Source organism: Anguilla anguilla, chromosome 14 (assembly GCF_013347855.1).
Source record: "Anguilla anguilla isolate fAngAng1 chromosome 14, fAngAng1.pri, whole genome shotgun sequence".
NCBI classification, from domain to species: domain Eukaryota; kingdom Metazoa; phylum Chordata; class Actinopteri; order Anguilliformes; family Anguillidae; genus Anguilla; species Anguilla anguilla.
In genome coordinates this window covers 17698152-17710987 of record NC_049214.1, presented here as the reverse complement: position 1 = coordinate 17710987, position 12836 = coordinate 17698152, and the positions used below count along the sequence as shown (strand labels likewise).

The window sequence follows — 12836 nt, the reverse complement described above, 5'->3', positions numbered from 1 at the left end:
ATGGGCAAAGCAATCATTTGTCCTCTGGAAATATTGCTGACCTATGAAAGGAAAGTTCACATGTTTGAACAGCTTTAAATAATATGAGCAGACATGAGTAATGATTTTGTTATGGGCCACGAGGTGTGTGTGCTTATGAGTTGCGTTCTGTAACACTGTAGTGCTGCCCAGATGGTAGGCTAACTGCTACGCTTATTTTTAGAGAGCTCACATGAAATGTGGATTAACTTTCCATTCACTCAGTGACGTATTTTGTTGACAAAGAGGAAGTCCAAATTGATGAAGTTTTGAAGTCAATGTGTGCTCTGTGAAGGTCATCTCCTATAGTTTGCTCATGCACGGACACTGATTGGTTCTGATTTGCCCACATCCCACTGCATTCCACAGAGGACATTGCGGTGAGATAGCTGCGTTGTTGTGGGTGGCATCCACAGCTGTGGAACATCAGCTGTGCTCCCAGTGAGGTGGAGAGTGTGTTTGAGTGACTGCTTGATGCCACCAACTGTGTGCCAGAATGTATTCGGCTGAGCAAACGGAAAGCTTGCTGAGGAATGCCGCTCTGGCCCTGTGTTATTTCTCATGATTGCACTTAAACCAGCATCATTAGATCATGCTTGAGGGTAGAGAGAAATTAAAATAAAACTTTCTCCTTATGTTTCTGTGGTGAGGAAATGTCCTTCATCATCCCCACCTGAGGCAGTGGGAACCATGGTTCTTGGTTTCCACATTGCTGACATCATGCTTTTGGATTCCAAGTGGAAAATTGATTTGCCGAGGAGGCACAGACTGTGATTAGGAGACAGTGATTGTGCTCATTAGTGGAGACAACGACTGTGTTTGGTAATAGGGTGGCGGAGACTGCACCTAGTGATGAGTTGATAGATACTGTGCTGAGTAATAAGGAGACACAGACTGTTCAGTAATAAGGTAGTAGAGACTGTGTCCAGTAATGAGGAGGATCAGAAATGAGGTAGTAGAGACTGTGTTCAGTAATGAGCAGCATTGGCAATGAGGTAGAAGAGACTGTTTTCAGTATTGAGGCAGCAGAGACTGCCTCATTGGCAACCATTGTGTTTCACGCTTTTGCTGTTACACATGCTTCTCACTGACCCAGGTTAGAATGCAAATACTGCTCGATAAAAATGTTTAACAGCAGTTTGCTTCACCTGGGAGGTGTGTCTGAACATTCTGCCATTGTCCTGTTCTGTTGGTTTCCTGTGTTTGCTACCATGCACAACACCAGAAACAAACAGATGTCCTTCAGTCCTATGGCCCAAGCAAGAATATTTTATGTAAATAAACACACTGGAAACCCAGCTCCCGCAAGGCCTGCCTCCCTCCTGGGGTTATCTGCTCCTGCCTCAATAGGAACCTTTCTTCCTGTGTGGGGGAAATGTGGCACGTAGCACAGTGGGGGGCCCAAAGAGAGCGCTGCGCAGGCTGTGAGCTTGTCGCCACTTTCCCTCATGACAGAGCTCGTTTAAACACACACACAGGCAGAGGGGGCGGGTGGTGGGGAGGGGGGAACAGGAGCACACAGGATTTTGGGGGCTCACAATGCAACAGCTCATGTCACTTTAAAATACTCAGTAGGCTTAATTTAAAGTGTTGTCTTCCCTCAAAAAAGTATTGATTGATTTTCTTGTTCGAGCATTTTCAAAGAGGTCTGGCTATTTATCTTCTGGAGAAAAAGGGGCGGTAATTTATTGTTTTGAGAAGCCAAATAAAAATGTACTTAAAGGGGTCTGGGGCTTGACTTCTGTGTCACACAGTTCAATGGTCTATTGTGGGAACCCTTCAGATGAATAGACCCCTACTCAGCCTATTCAGCTTAGCCTTTTCCCCCAGTTTGAATCTGCAGGGGGGACCCGATCACCCCTAAGCCCTATCCTTTGCCTTAACAGAGAAAATAAATACCCTGATCCAAACATGTTTCTGGACATTACATATATTTAAAACCACTTGCCCTTCTACCAGCCCCCTCCCCTTCCAAATAAAAAAAAAAGTCTTGCAATGCTAATATATTATCTGTCTTGGCTTTGAACCATTTACCTTGGCTCTTCTCATCTCTATATCGATTCCCAATGTATGCCCCTGGAAGTTGTCCCTGTGTTTGAGAAATGGGTACAGTCCTTAACGCGACAGGCAGAGTCAAGTGGGACAAATGTGGGTCTGGTGACGACCTCCGGTAGTGTGCAGAATAGGCGGGACAGGCAGGCAGCTGGTCAAACTTTTGCAGTCAGTTGGGGGGGGGGGGGGGGGGGGGGAACCACACATACTGAACCCTATTTAAAGACATTATGCATTCACCCCACATGCCCCAGACATTACTGGAGAGAGATAAGCTATTGCCTGTACCTGACTCAGTTTATATATGAGGATTACTCTCTGCCTGTGAGGGAATGAGATTATTTAGCACAGCACTTGCAGTGCAGGTGCTTGGAGATGTTGCCAGAGCATGTCTCACCAGTCTGATGGCAGTGGATATTAATCACAAAGACAATTCACCAACTAAAGCTTCCAAGAGCAACACTGATACAGTCATTTCTGTTTCCGTATTTATTTTATTTTATTTTATTTAATAAATATAAATAAACATATCATGCATGATCAGTTCTTAAGTTATTTCTCAAAAACAAATTAATCAGAACGCTTCTTGTTGGGTATATTTATATCTTTGTCAGAACTATTTGTGGTTTTAATGCTGTATCAAACAGTTTTTTGGTCATAGCAGACACAGCTTTTGAGGTGCTTAAGTGAGCTTAAGTTTTGTTATTAAAGACAGTGTAAGTTAATTTCTTATATGAAAGCCGGGCAGAAAGAGAATATTGTTGAAGCGGAAATGGATCCTTATGTGGAGGTGACCCCTTGTACGATTTTCCATGTTTGTGTCCACCATCGTCTTGTTAATGTCCGTAATTGTTTTAAAAATGATCTCGCTGAATGAGGTAGCTGAGTTTTCAACCACTTAAGGGAAAAATGAACATCGGTGTGTTGCCTTGACTGCTCTTCATGGTCCAAGTGAGTGCGAGTCGGCCACAAGGCCTGCCTAAAGAGCTACTCGCTAGCACATCACCACAACACTCTGGAATAAATACTAACTGTGCAAGAAGAATTTTAAACAGTCTATACAGAGGCCATAGTCTGTTTCCCCTCACTCTCTAGTCCAACAACCAAATGACACCCAGCTATTTTCCCATCTCTGTTTCTCATCATGTATTATGCTCAAAGTGGAGAATTGATATATTATTGTCATTCTGGTACAAATGTGGTATCACATGTGGTGAGATACTGCTCCCTAACTAGCTGATAAAGACATGTCCGGACAGTCAGGAATTAGTGGAACGATGGTACGGCTTCAGCCCTATAGAGGGAGACAGCTGGTTCACATTCTTCTCTCTGAACTCTCTCCCCTTCACGAACTCTCTCCATAGAGGTGCGTCTCTCCTCCTTTTCCAATGAATTGTGGCTGGAGGATGCGGGGGCAGTGTCCCATGAAGATGTGCAGCTGCTGGTTTGTATGAGTATGCGTGTGTGTGTGTGTGTGTGTGTGTGTGTGTGTGTGTGTGTGTATGTGTGCATTGTCTACAAGTCATATTCAAAGGGTGAGGCATTACTCTTGTGCCCCCAAATTCCATGGCGTACGTGTACGTCAGATCACAGCCTGTGGCGGAGAGGAGAAGAGAACACTGCTTCTCTTTGTAAAGCGGTTCCACCGTGTGTTTGCCGGGCCCCCTCTTCTTATCTGGTCAGGAACAGCAACATTTTGATGTTTGAGGAAACTGCATCGCACATCATGCTGACATCATCAAATGGATTATCACACTGACATGTACAGATGTACAGTATTTGTGTTTGCATGACAGTTCAAGGTAAAAATAAATCACCCATTTATGTTGTACTCAGAAGGCAGTGACAGGCACAAATGTGTTATGTGAACACATCTACAGTCTCCGTAAAACCAGTGTGATGTTGTACCCTTACTGTGGGTCTGGTAAGCTGTTGTACAACAGAGAAAGAACACACATGTAAGAAAAGATCTTTCTGTGCTTCCAGGACAAATTAGCAGCCTGTCATCACTGTCCGAAGGGTGGACTGGCCCAGCTGCTGTAGAGGATAATTTTACTATGAAAATAGAAAAAACGTTGATCTTCATGTAGACATATTGCTGCTCTGGTATAAAAGTAGAAAAAAATTCTTATAGAATAAAAACTTTTAAAGCACTCAGGTCTACTTGAACAGTGCAGCAAACCTGATTTCAATGAGGTGGGCCTGAATGATGGGGATGGTATACATGTAAGGTGGCCAGCTTGAGTTACCTGAGTGGTAACTCAATGCAGGTGGTAAAGTTGAGTGGTATGGGGGAGAGAGAAAGAAGGAAAAAAAGTGACATAACAAACATCCTCTTGAAACATGGACATGGAATGATCTGAGGTGAAGAAAACTGTTAATCCAATGAGACCCCCAGTGACTTGCCCGTCTGTGTTGTGGTTTCACATGGTAACTGTGGAATTATGTGGTATACTATGCAGAATCAGTCTCGCGCTGCACTGAAGCTGTGCGGAAAGGGCTGTGTCATCAGTCAGTCGGTAAGAAGTCAGTGTTCTACCTCACAATGGCGCTCTCTCTTTTCTTTAGGGACCTGCCGGACCACCTGGAAAGCCAGGACAGCCAGGGAAGAGGGGCCCTCGGGTGAGTCTGCGTCACATTGCGCCTGACGGTTTTCCTTCATCACGCCCCGGTTTCTCTCCACTTCATTTATCCTCAGACCCATGTCCGCCCCCTGCACCTTCCTGTCCTTCGAGCGTGGCCTGCCGCCTGAGCAGCCCTGAAAAGCCAGGGCCCTTTCAAGAGCATTACATAAAGATAACAACGTTAGCGGCGCTGTGATAGAACGCGCTTTGTGGGCTTTATGATGCGGCACACAGAATGGGATCCTGGGATTATGAGGCATTAGCCCCCCTGCGTTTGTTTTCTTTTGGCGCTACTGAAACCCAGTTTGACTGGTGGCGAGGTACACTCCAAAAGCTGCAGAGCAAACAAACACTCGATGATAACACTCTGGGGAGCCAGGAAGAAACTCTTTCAACATATTAAACTGCCATTCCTGGGGAAATATGAACAGTGTTTGTATGTTCAGTAAATATAGTTTTAAAGCATTCCCCCCTCCAGTTACATCAATAAGACCTCATTCCTCTCCTATACAGAGGTGTCAACAGTGATTGGGCACAACTTAAAATTTTAGATCCTCACATAAAAACAGGAAGGGAGAAATAGCAAAATAATAATTTCTGAACAATACAAAATTTATAATGGTGTGTACACCGCTATTCATAGTTGGTTTTACATTTTAGCTCCTGATTTGGGTTTTGCTGTTTTTTTCCCCAGTTGTATGCGTATTATGACATGATAAATCTATAAATGAAACAGTCAATGGAGAGCTATATTCCATGTATAATTTTTAAAATAGGCTGGATACTCATGTTCCACTCATAAAACTGTTGTGATAAAACAGTTTTACAACTTGAATATATAAATGCGTAATGTGAGCATTGCCAGAACAAGGCTATAAGCATGAAATAGCAAATAACAATCTTCTTCAATTATGGAGCATCAGGCTAAGGGACAGGGACAAGTTAACTTCGGATACAAGCACTTAAAGGGATCACAAAGCACTTTTTTAAACAATTGCACAGAAATTCAAATGAAAATGCTACTACAGTTGTATTGCATGTGTATTTCTCTTACTTGTTTACAAGCTCTCTAGTCAGTTTGCAAGTAGGCAGAATAGACTAGTGGAATGAATGTATTCAACTATGAAATAATGTTGTTTCCTGGGGATTTCTGTGGTTCATGTACAATCCCTGCATTCAGTTGTGTCTCTCTCATTCCCAGTCCATTCAGTGGTTCTCTGTACAGTGATTATTGACCAATGTTTTGTGCAACCCCACCTCCCCCCTTTGGTGTTTATAATATGAGAATCTAGCTGATGGTAATATCTGAGTGTAATCTCCAGTAAACCAGCATTATCACAGTATTCATTGCAACATATTTAACCAGCAGAAGTAGATTTTTTTTAATAGAAGGAAATGATTGGAATTTCTCATAGTGATAAGTGCATGCCTCTTCCAGTTAGAGAGGATATTTGGAAGGACATTATCAACGTCACAAGCAATGGAAGTCATAGCAGTTACCAGGAAATTGCAGCAGAATGAAACATGAGGCAAGTTTCCAGACTCTGTAGTACTAATGCAAGATGAAGGCCTAATGAGTCCCACGGTGGGCAGAGCATCATACCAGCAGAAATTCACTGACTTACACTACTGCTTTGGAGCTCCTTGGATGTTATGTACGAATGTAGATTCTTTCCTTTATTCCTGGTGACCTACAGCAGTTTGAAGTATTACAATGTAGTATATATTGTGTAATATAGAGCTATTTTCCCAGTGCACATATCCACTGTGAGATTACACCTGTATCAGTAGCTGGGAGGGGATTAAAGGGTCATCTCCTCAGGAACTGTGTGAAGAGCTTGAGTCTGGATTGAGTTAATTCCATTTCAGTGTACCTCGAGGGAAGGTGACCCCTAGTAATGCAAGAAGTGGAAATTTGGCCTGGCTTACCTAGACACATAAAAAATTCAGTTCAGACCCCAGAAAAACACAGGAGAGAGATGTTAAATGAACCCTCAGCTGATTCTTGATTGCTTTCTTGCTCTTAGCCCTGTCGGTGTGCGTATGTGTGTGTGGCGGGGAGGGGGGTGGGCAGGGGCTGGGGGGAGGACCAGCCCTCTCTGGGAGCCCCAGAGGTAGGCTGAGGGAAACCAATCTCTTTAACTGAAGAAAGGGGTCTTTGTATGAGTCTAATCAAAGGCATTTAAAATCTGAAGTGAGCTCACAAGCTCCCTAAGTCCATATATAGGCAAAGACTGTAGCACACGTCAGTATTATTCTGCATATTCCCAACTGTCACTGGTAATCTCTCATCCTTATGACTGAAGAGTTTAAGATTTGGCCCCCAGTCTCTCTCTCTCTCTGTTTAAAACTGCCAGCGCATTAACGCTTCCCCGCTGCAGAGACAGAAGGTGACGGTGCGTACATGTAAAGGAACAGAATAGAATACGCGTGGTGGTAGCGGCGCAAAGCTGACGATCAAAACAAGATAGTGTTACTAAAATGGGGGGGGGGGGGGCTGCTAGCTGACATTGACATGATTTAGGGTACACATTTCAGATCTCTGGTGGGTGTACAAAAAGCCTCAAACAAAACAGAAACATCCACAGGGATCACACAAAGCGTATCCCCCACAACAGGCCAGACACCCACAGCTATGTTTGCTGCATGCCGAACAGATGCCTGGTACAAAAGGGAAGTAAATATAAAGCAGCAATTCCGCCTCTGGACTTCAATAACACAATACATAAAGCCACCCTATAACTTGTCCTGTCAACAGACATAACACGTGAAACCTTTTTTATTGCCAGATGTATATATGTCAAAGAGCCAGATGGAACAAAGGGTTCTGTTAGTATAGTCTCCATTTTATGAATGCATTTTATTAGACCGAGCAAAAGTAAGCAACGTTTACGTTTTTTCTGTGGGCCCGTGCAACGGGATTCAGATCAAGTGCACTATCAAATGTTCCATAACTGCGGTGTGACCTTAGAGAGTTTACAGCTTTCCACGTTCTTTTGGCCCCTGACTAGAGCTCAGTTCACGCAGTGGCCTTGGCCTCCCGTTTTGGTTGAACCACAAACCTAGATTTCTTTCTTCATTTTGTTCTAAATTTAAATTTGTTGTTGTACAAATTATTACTGTATATCTTAACATAGTAAATATTTTATTTTGGTCATCATATTAAAAGTGTGAATGTTGCATGATTGAGTAAACAGAATAAAGGGATCTTTTATCTAAGGGTCTTTGTGAGTGATGCGTATATTTTTTACTTTAAGACTATATTAATACTTCTTAAAAATCTAGAGATTTTACTAATGAGAGACAGCTTAGTTAACACTTAAAAGTACAGAGGTTGACACACATGCAGAAGTTACCACAACATTGATTAAAAAATTGAGTTATATTATCCTTGCTTTTCTGTAGCAATCTAGCACCGGCGTGAGCACATAAAACAAGCCCCGCGTGTTTGCGTTTCTGTTCTTTAGCACACTGACCCCGAAGAGCCGCAGAATGCAGTTTTATTAGGCACGGAGTTGTGTGGCATAATGACAAAGCAGGGGATTCTGACGCCCGTGAGATTTTCACACAACCGCAGCCAGTGAAACCCAACTCTCAGGATTCATTCATGTGGCTGGCGTGACCTTTGACCCCCATAAGCCGCCGCACGTGGGTGTGAGATGTAGTTTAGCAACCGTCGTCAACACACAGAGGACACAAGGCGTTTCCAGCCGCGGTCGTCCCCTTCCCATTCATCCCGCCGATGCCTTGGGCATGATGGAGGAGCCAGTGCGGGGTGACAGTGTGGGTGAGCCCCCCGCATACCTGCCGCAGGGGCGCTCGAGCCTTCTGACGATGAGGTGTCAGGTCAGTCTGGAGGCCAGCGCTGCCGTCTCAGACCCTCCACGCCTGTCTGCCTCGGCACTAAATTCAGCAGCATTCAGCCGGAGAAATGATCCCAGGCTGGAGTCTGAAAGGCCGGTGTCAGGAGCCCCAGATCAAAGGAGGCTTTGTGTCTGCCAGAGACCCTCCGTTCAATATTTCACTGAGAGTACTGAAGGAATTCATGCGCTTGCAGAATCAGAGCTATTGATCTGCCTTGGCCACAATGAAACTGTTCCATAAGTTAAAAATAGAGGGTATCTATTTTTTGGCATGTCTGGTATTAGACATGTGATGGTCATTGACTTGCCTATGTGTATCTCTATGCATATGTTCACTGATTTCAAAATACATATGTTGTGCATTGGCATTCTAGCCCGCCTCCCCTTCCCTTAAGTGACTTTTGTCGCTTGCCAGGCCACCATTGTAAATAAGAATTTGTTCTTAATGACTTGCCTGGTGAAATAAAGGTGAAATAAAATTTTAAAAAAATAAGAAATACATAAAGAATAGGAATTTCTCATATATGGAATAGTTTTGTCAGTCTTTTTGAACGTTTTAAGATATATGTTATTTATATTGGGACATATGTTACTTATTCATTCGGTCTGTCAGCTCTGAAGTCACAGTTTTCAGTGTTTAGTAATGGAACTGTTGTAGTCATACTTTTATATGGGCACTGTATTAATCACTTGAGTTGTCAAAGCCATCTCCAGTGGAAAATAACTGTAATGCTGGTGGGTATAAAAGTTGTGAACACTACTGTGTCCACGTCTGGACTTTGTCGTTCTATTTAGAGTAAAGAGTAACAATGGTGAGTGGTCATAAATCTGGCTTGGCCATGAGGTAGCCAGGGCACTTCTCTTTCATGGACTTTGGCTGGACCTTGATGTCGTTAGCTAAGAATATCCGAGCAACGCATTTGAGTGCTTTACGGGCTCTTTTCAAGATGCTCGTGGACAGAAACGTGGCAGCTTTTCGCCAGACAGCCTGTTTATGGCAAGCAGATCATTAAAGACGTCTTAAATATGAACTCAAGCGGATGTTGTGTTCTTGGAATTGTGACTTTTGGTGATGGTAATGATGCCGGTAATGGGCATGCATGTGTCCTGCCCTGGGCCAGGCCTTTGTTTCTGTTACAGTGGTCTGTAATTAGCAGGGTGGAGGGAGTCTTAGACAGGGGTGGGACTCGTCGCCCATGAAAAGTGTGTGGGAGTATGTGGAGAGCGTAGGCACAGATAAAAACGTGTCTGTTTCAGTGTTCCATTTGATGTCATTTTCTATATTCATAAAATGAAATCAAGTTGTAGTAGTGCTAGGAGTTTTGAAGACTGTTCTAACAGGGCCACCCAGCTTGTTTATATTTGACAGTTTTTAGTGGAATATCTTGTCTAGTAACATTACTGTACATCAAAACCTGCAGAGTAGGAATATGATGAACAGCAAACCATAAGAGTAAAATAAAACATTTCATGTTTACAGAGCCATGAAAACATACAGTACAGTGTATATAGAAGAATGAGGGCCTGTGGGTAATTCAGTATATTTTTTGTGCTGGGTCTGTGTGCTGTATGCGCAGGTTCCCATATGAAGCTATAAATGGTAATGAGATTGTCAGGACTTTCCTGATGTTGACTCTTTCATTCAATGTTGTGAACAGAATTGAGCTGTGCCAGAAATTCTACTGAAGTTATGAATGTACAAGAGAGTGATGACAACATGGATCTAGTCCAGAAATAAGTTTTAAAGAATCCTTTAAGTATTTTCTCCCAAGAGAAAGCCTTGGTTTTGTGGTCTTAAAGGGTCCTTGAAACATATCCATGTTTCAGTGCAACCCATTTGTAAGAATAGCATTCAGGAAATGTTATGCACACAGGAGGAATATTAATAGAAGCTGAGCATGTTGAAATTAATAGAATGTAGTATTTTTGTAAAGAACATGCATCCATACATTACAAGCACATTTTATGAACATAACACTAGTGAATAAAACCAGACTTGTTTTAATACAGCTTTTAATGAAAAACAGTAGTTATATTATATAGTATAATACAGATAATACTGCATAGTGAAACTACAGTAAAGTATTTTTTTAAATGAATGCTCACAATGCTATACATCATCTGAACAAAGACATCAGAAAAACTTAACAAATAATTTGTCAAATGTAGATTTTTTATGTTTACAGTTTGAGTTACATAAGAGAAACAGAGCAGTTTTAAAAATGTACATATCTAAATGGCTGCCAGTTTCACGGTTCAGTTCTAAAAGAATGCAGCTTGTTATCTGCAATGCTCTTTCTCTGATTTTCAGGAGTAAAAGCCTCAGTTTAGAAATATGAATACTGAATCTACCAGAACTGCAAAAGTGCAGCCCTCACAGTAAATGAGGTGACAGAAGTTTGGCTGTGCTCTGCTCCGAAGACCGGCTGGATGATCACATTTTGGGCCATTTCAGTGTGGACCGCAGTTACAGGAGGTAGAGTTGGTAGGGCAGGTGCCGGAGATCTGGACCTGGGGCAGACACCTATAGCACAACCTGTAAGACTGACAGAAACATTCAATTATTGGAGTCATGTACATAGGTATCAAATCAGATCCAACATGAATTTTACCTACTGGGCAATCTGACCCACGACTAACCACTTAATTGCCATTCTATTACATGAGTAACATTTAATTGGTCATTAACAATGTGTTTTCCATGTTTTAAAAACATGATAAATCCAAAGTTCCTTGTGATCAGTGAAGCTATGCTTAGAAATCCGTAGATTAAAAACATCTGTAATCTTCAGGAAAGTTCATAAAAGGTCACTACAGTATATTATATTTCGGTGTGAAGGATACAGTTCCTAAATACTGGGGACTGCTGCATGTGTGGGATTTGTGAGCGATTACTAGAACACAAGTCTCTGCAAACTAGGAGTGATCGATCGTCAGCCGTTACAAGTTACTTTTGCGGGAGACATTTTTAAATTAATTATATTTCTAATTTTGAAATACCATGCTGGGAAAACTATAATCTCTGTTTAGGGTCCTGTGTGCCCTGTAATTTGGAGTGGCTGTGAAGTCTCTTGCACACACACCACTCAAAACCTTACTGCTATCTGCTAGAGGAAGGTGTAATTTGCTATTGGTTCATGCAAGTGGCCTGTAAACATATAATCCCACAGGTTGAGGAACTGGAAGAGACGTATCAGCTTTCATAGCCGATATCCTGATTTAGGTTTTGGTTTGGGGGAGGGAGGTTGCTCTATGAATTGACTTCATTAGAAGTAAGATGTGTTATTTGTATGAGATGAAGAACATGGGATAATTATAAACCAGAGCAGTAACTACATGCTGCCATAATGTGTCTGGTTTGGGAGCTTGTGTGGGCATCTGGAATGGGCTGTAACCATCCGTGGTTACGGCCTTGGCATGCAGTACAGAGATTGTGGTTAACCAGTTCCATATCCCAGCATCCTCCAGCTCTTAGCCCTACCCTGGTCTATGGTGAGCCCCACCCAGAGCTCTGCCCTGCCTCGCACCTGTGGCCCCCAGTGCACAATGTGCTTGTCTTTTCTTTAGGCATCAGGCCGCATTGCTCATAGTTCATCTTCTTCCATTTTTTCAAAGCTGTCCTTAGGTTTATCCACTAGGTCCTCCACATGACCCTGCTGGACTGTGTGTGTTGTATCTGTCTACATTAACGGGATCTTCTTTCTGCAGCAGTGGCCCAAAACAAAGTTTATTCTCATTAAGTCCCAGGCATTTCCTCCCTCACTGACCTCCTGTGCACATCTAATAGCTCACTTTAAAGCGTTCCTGAATGATGATGAGAAAGTCATGCTTGTTTGCTGGTTAAAAACTGTGTGAGGGCATTCCGTATGGGTGTTGGTGACCTGCTATGAATCACTGACCCAGGACAGTGGCTTGCCCTGTGCTTTCCCCATAAAATTCACTGGTGTTGCAGTAAAGTCAGCCACGCGTCTTTCCCAATGATCCCGGTGCCCTTTCACCTGCGGCTGGACAGGAGCCTGGCTGGACTGAGTCAGACACAGGGCAGGAGTGAGGTCACGGCCCGGGCCGGAATCTGGAGAGGAATTACAGGTGGAGGCGGTCTCCATGGGTCAGCAACTTAAACAAGTCCAAATGGTGACAGGGGGGGTAGGAGCCACGACGCCAATGACAGCCTAGAGTAACAGCAGAAAGATGGATCACATGACTCACCCAGACGCTCTCTGAGATGCTTCCCCCAAATTTTTGGGCAGAGTAATTATTTTTACTCATTTTATTCATT

At 43.0% G+C, this 12836-nt stretch overlaps 1 protein-coding gene across 3 annotated transcripts in view; it reads left to right on the top strand.

Annotated features, from left to right (window-relative positions):
* The window catches only part of col27a1b (collagen, type XXVII, alpha 1b), a 107199-nt gene that overhangs the window by 14980 nt on the left and 79383 nt on the right, over positions 1–12836 (top strand). For all 3 annotated transcript variants that reach the window (XR_004762384.1, XM_035392130.1, XM_035392131.1), the window contains exon 4: positions 4639–4692. Coding sequence is in view for 2 of the 3 variants with exons in the window: in XM_035392130.1 (XP_035248021.1) it covers positions 4639–4692 (54 nt within the window). In the remaining variant the exon portion in view is untranslated. The remainder of the gene's footprint in view (positions 1–4638; positions 4693–12836) is intronic.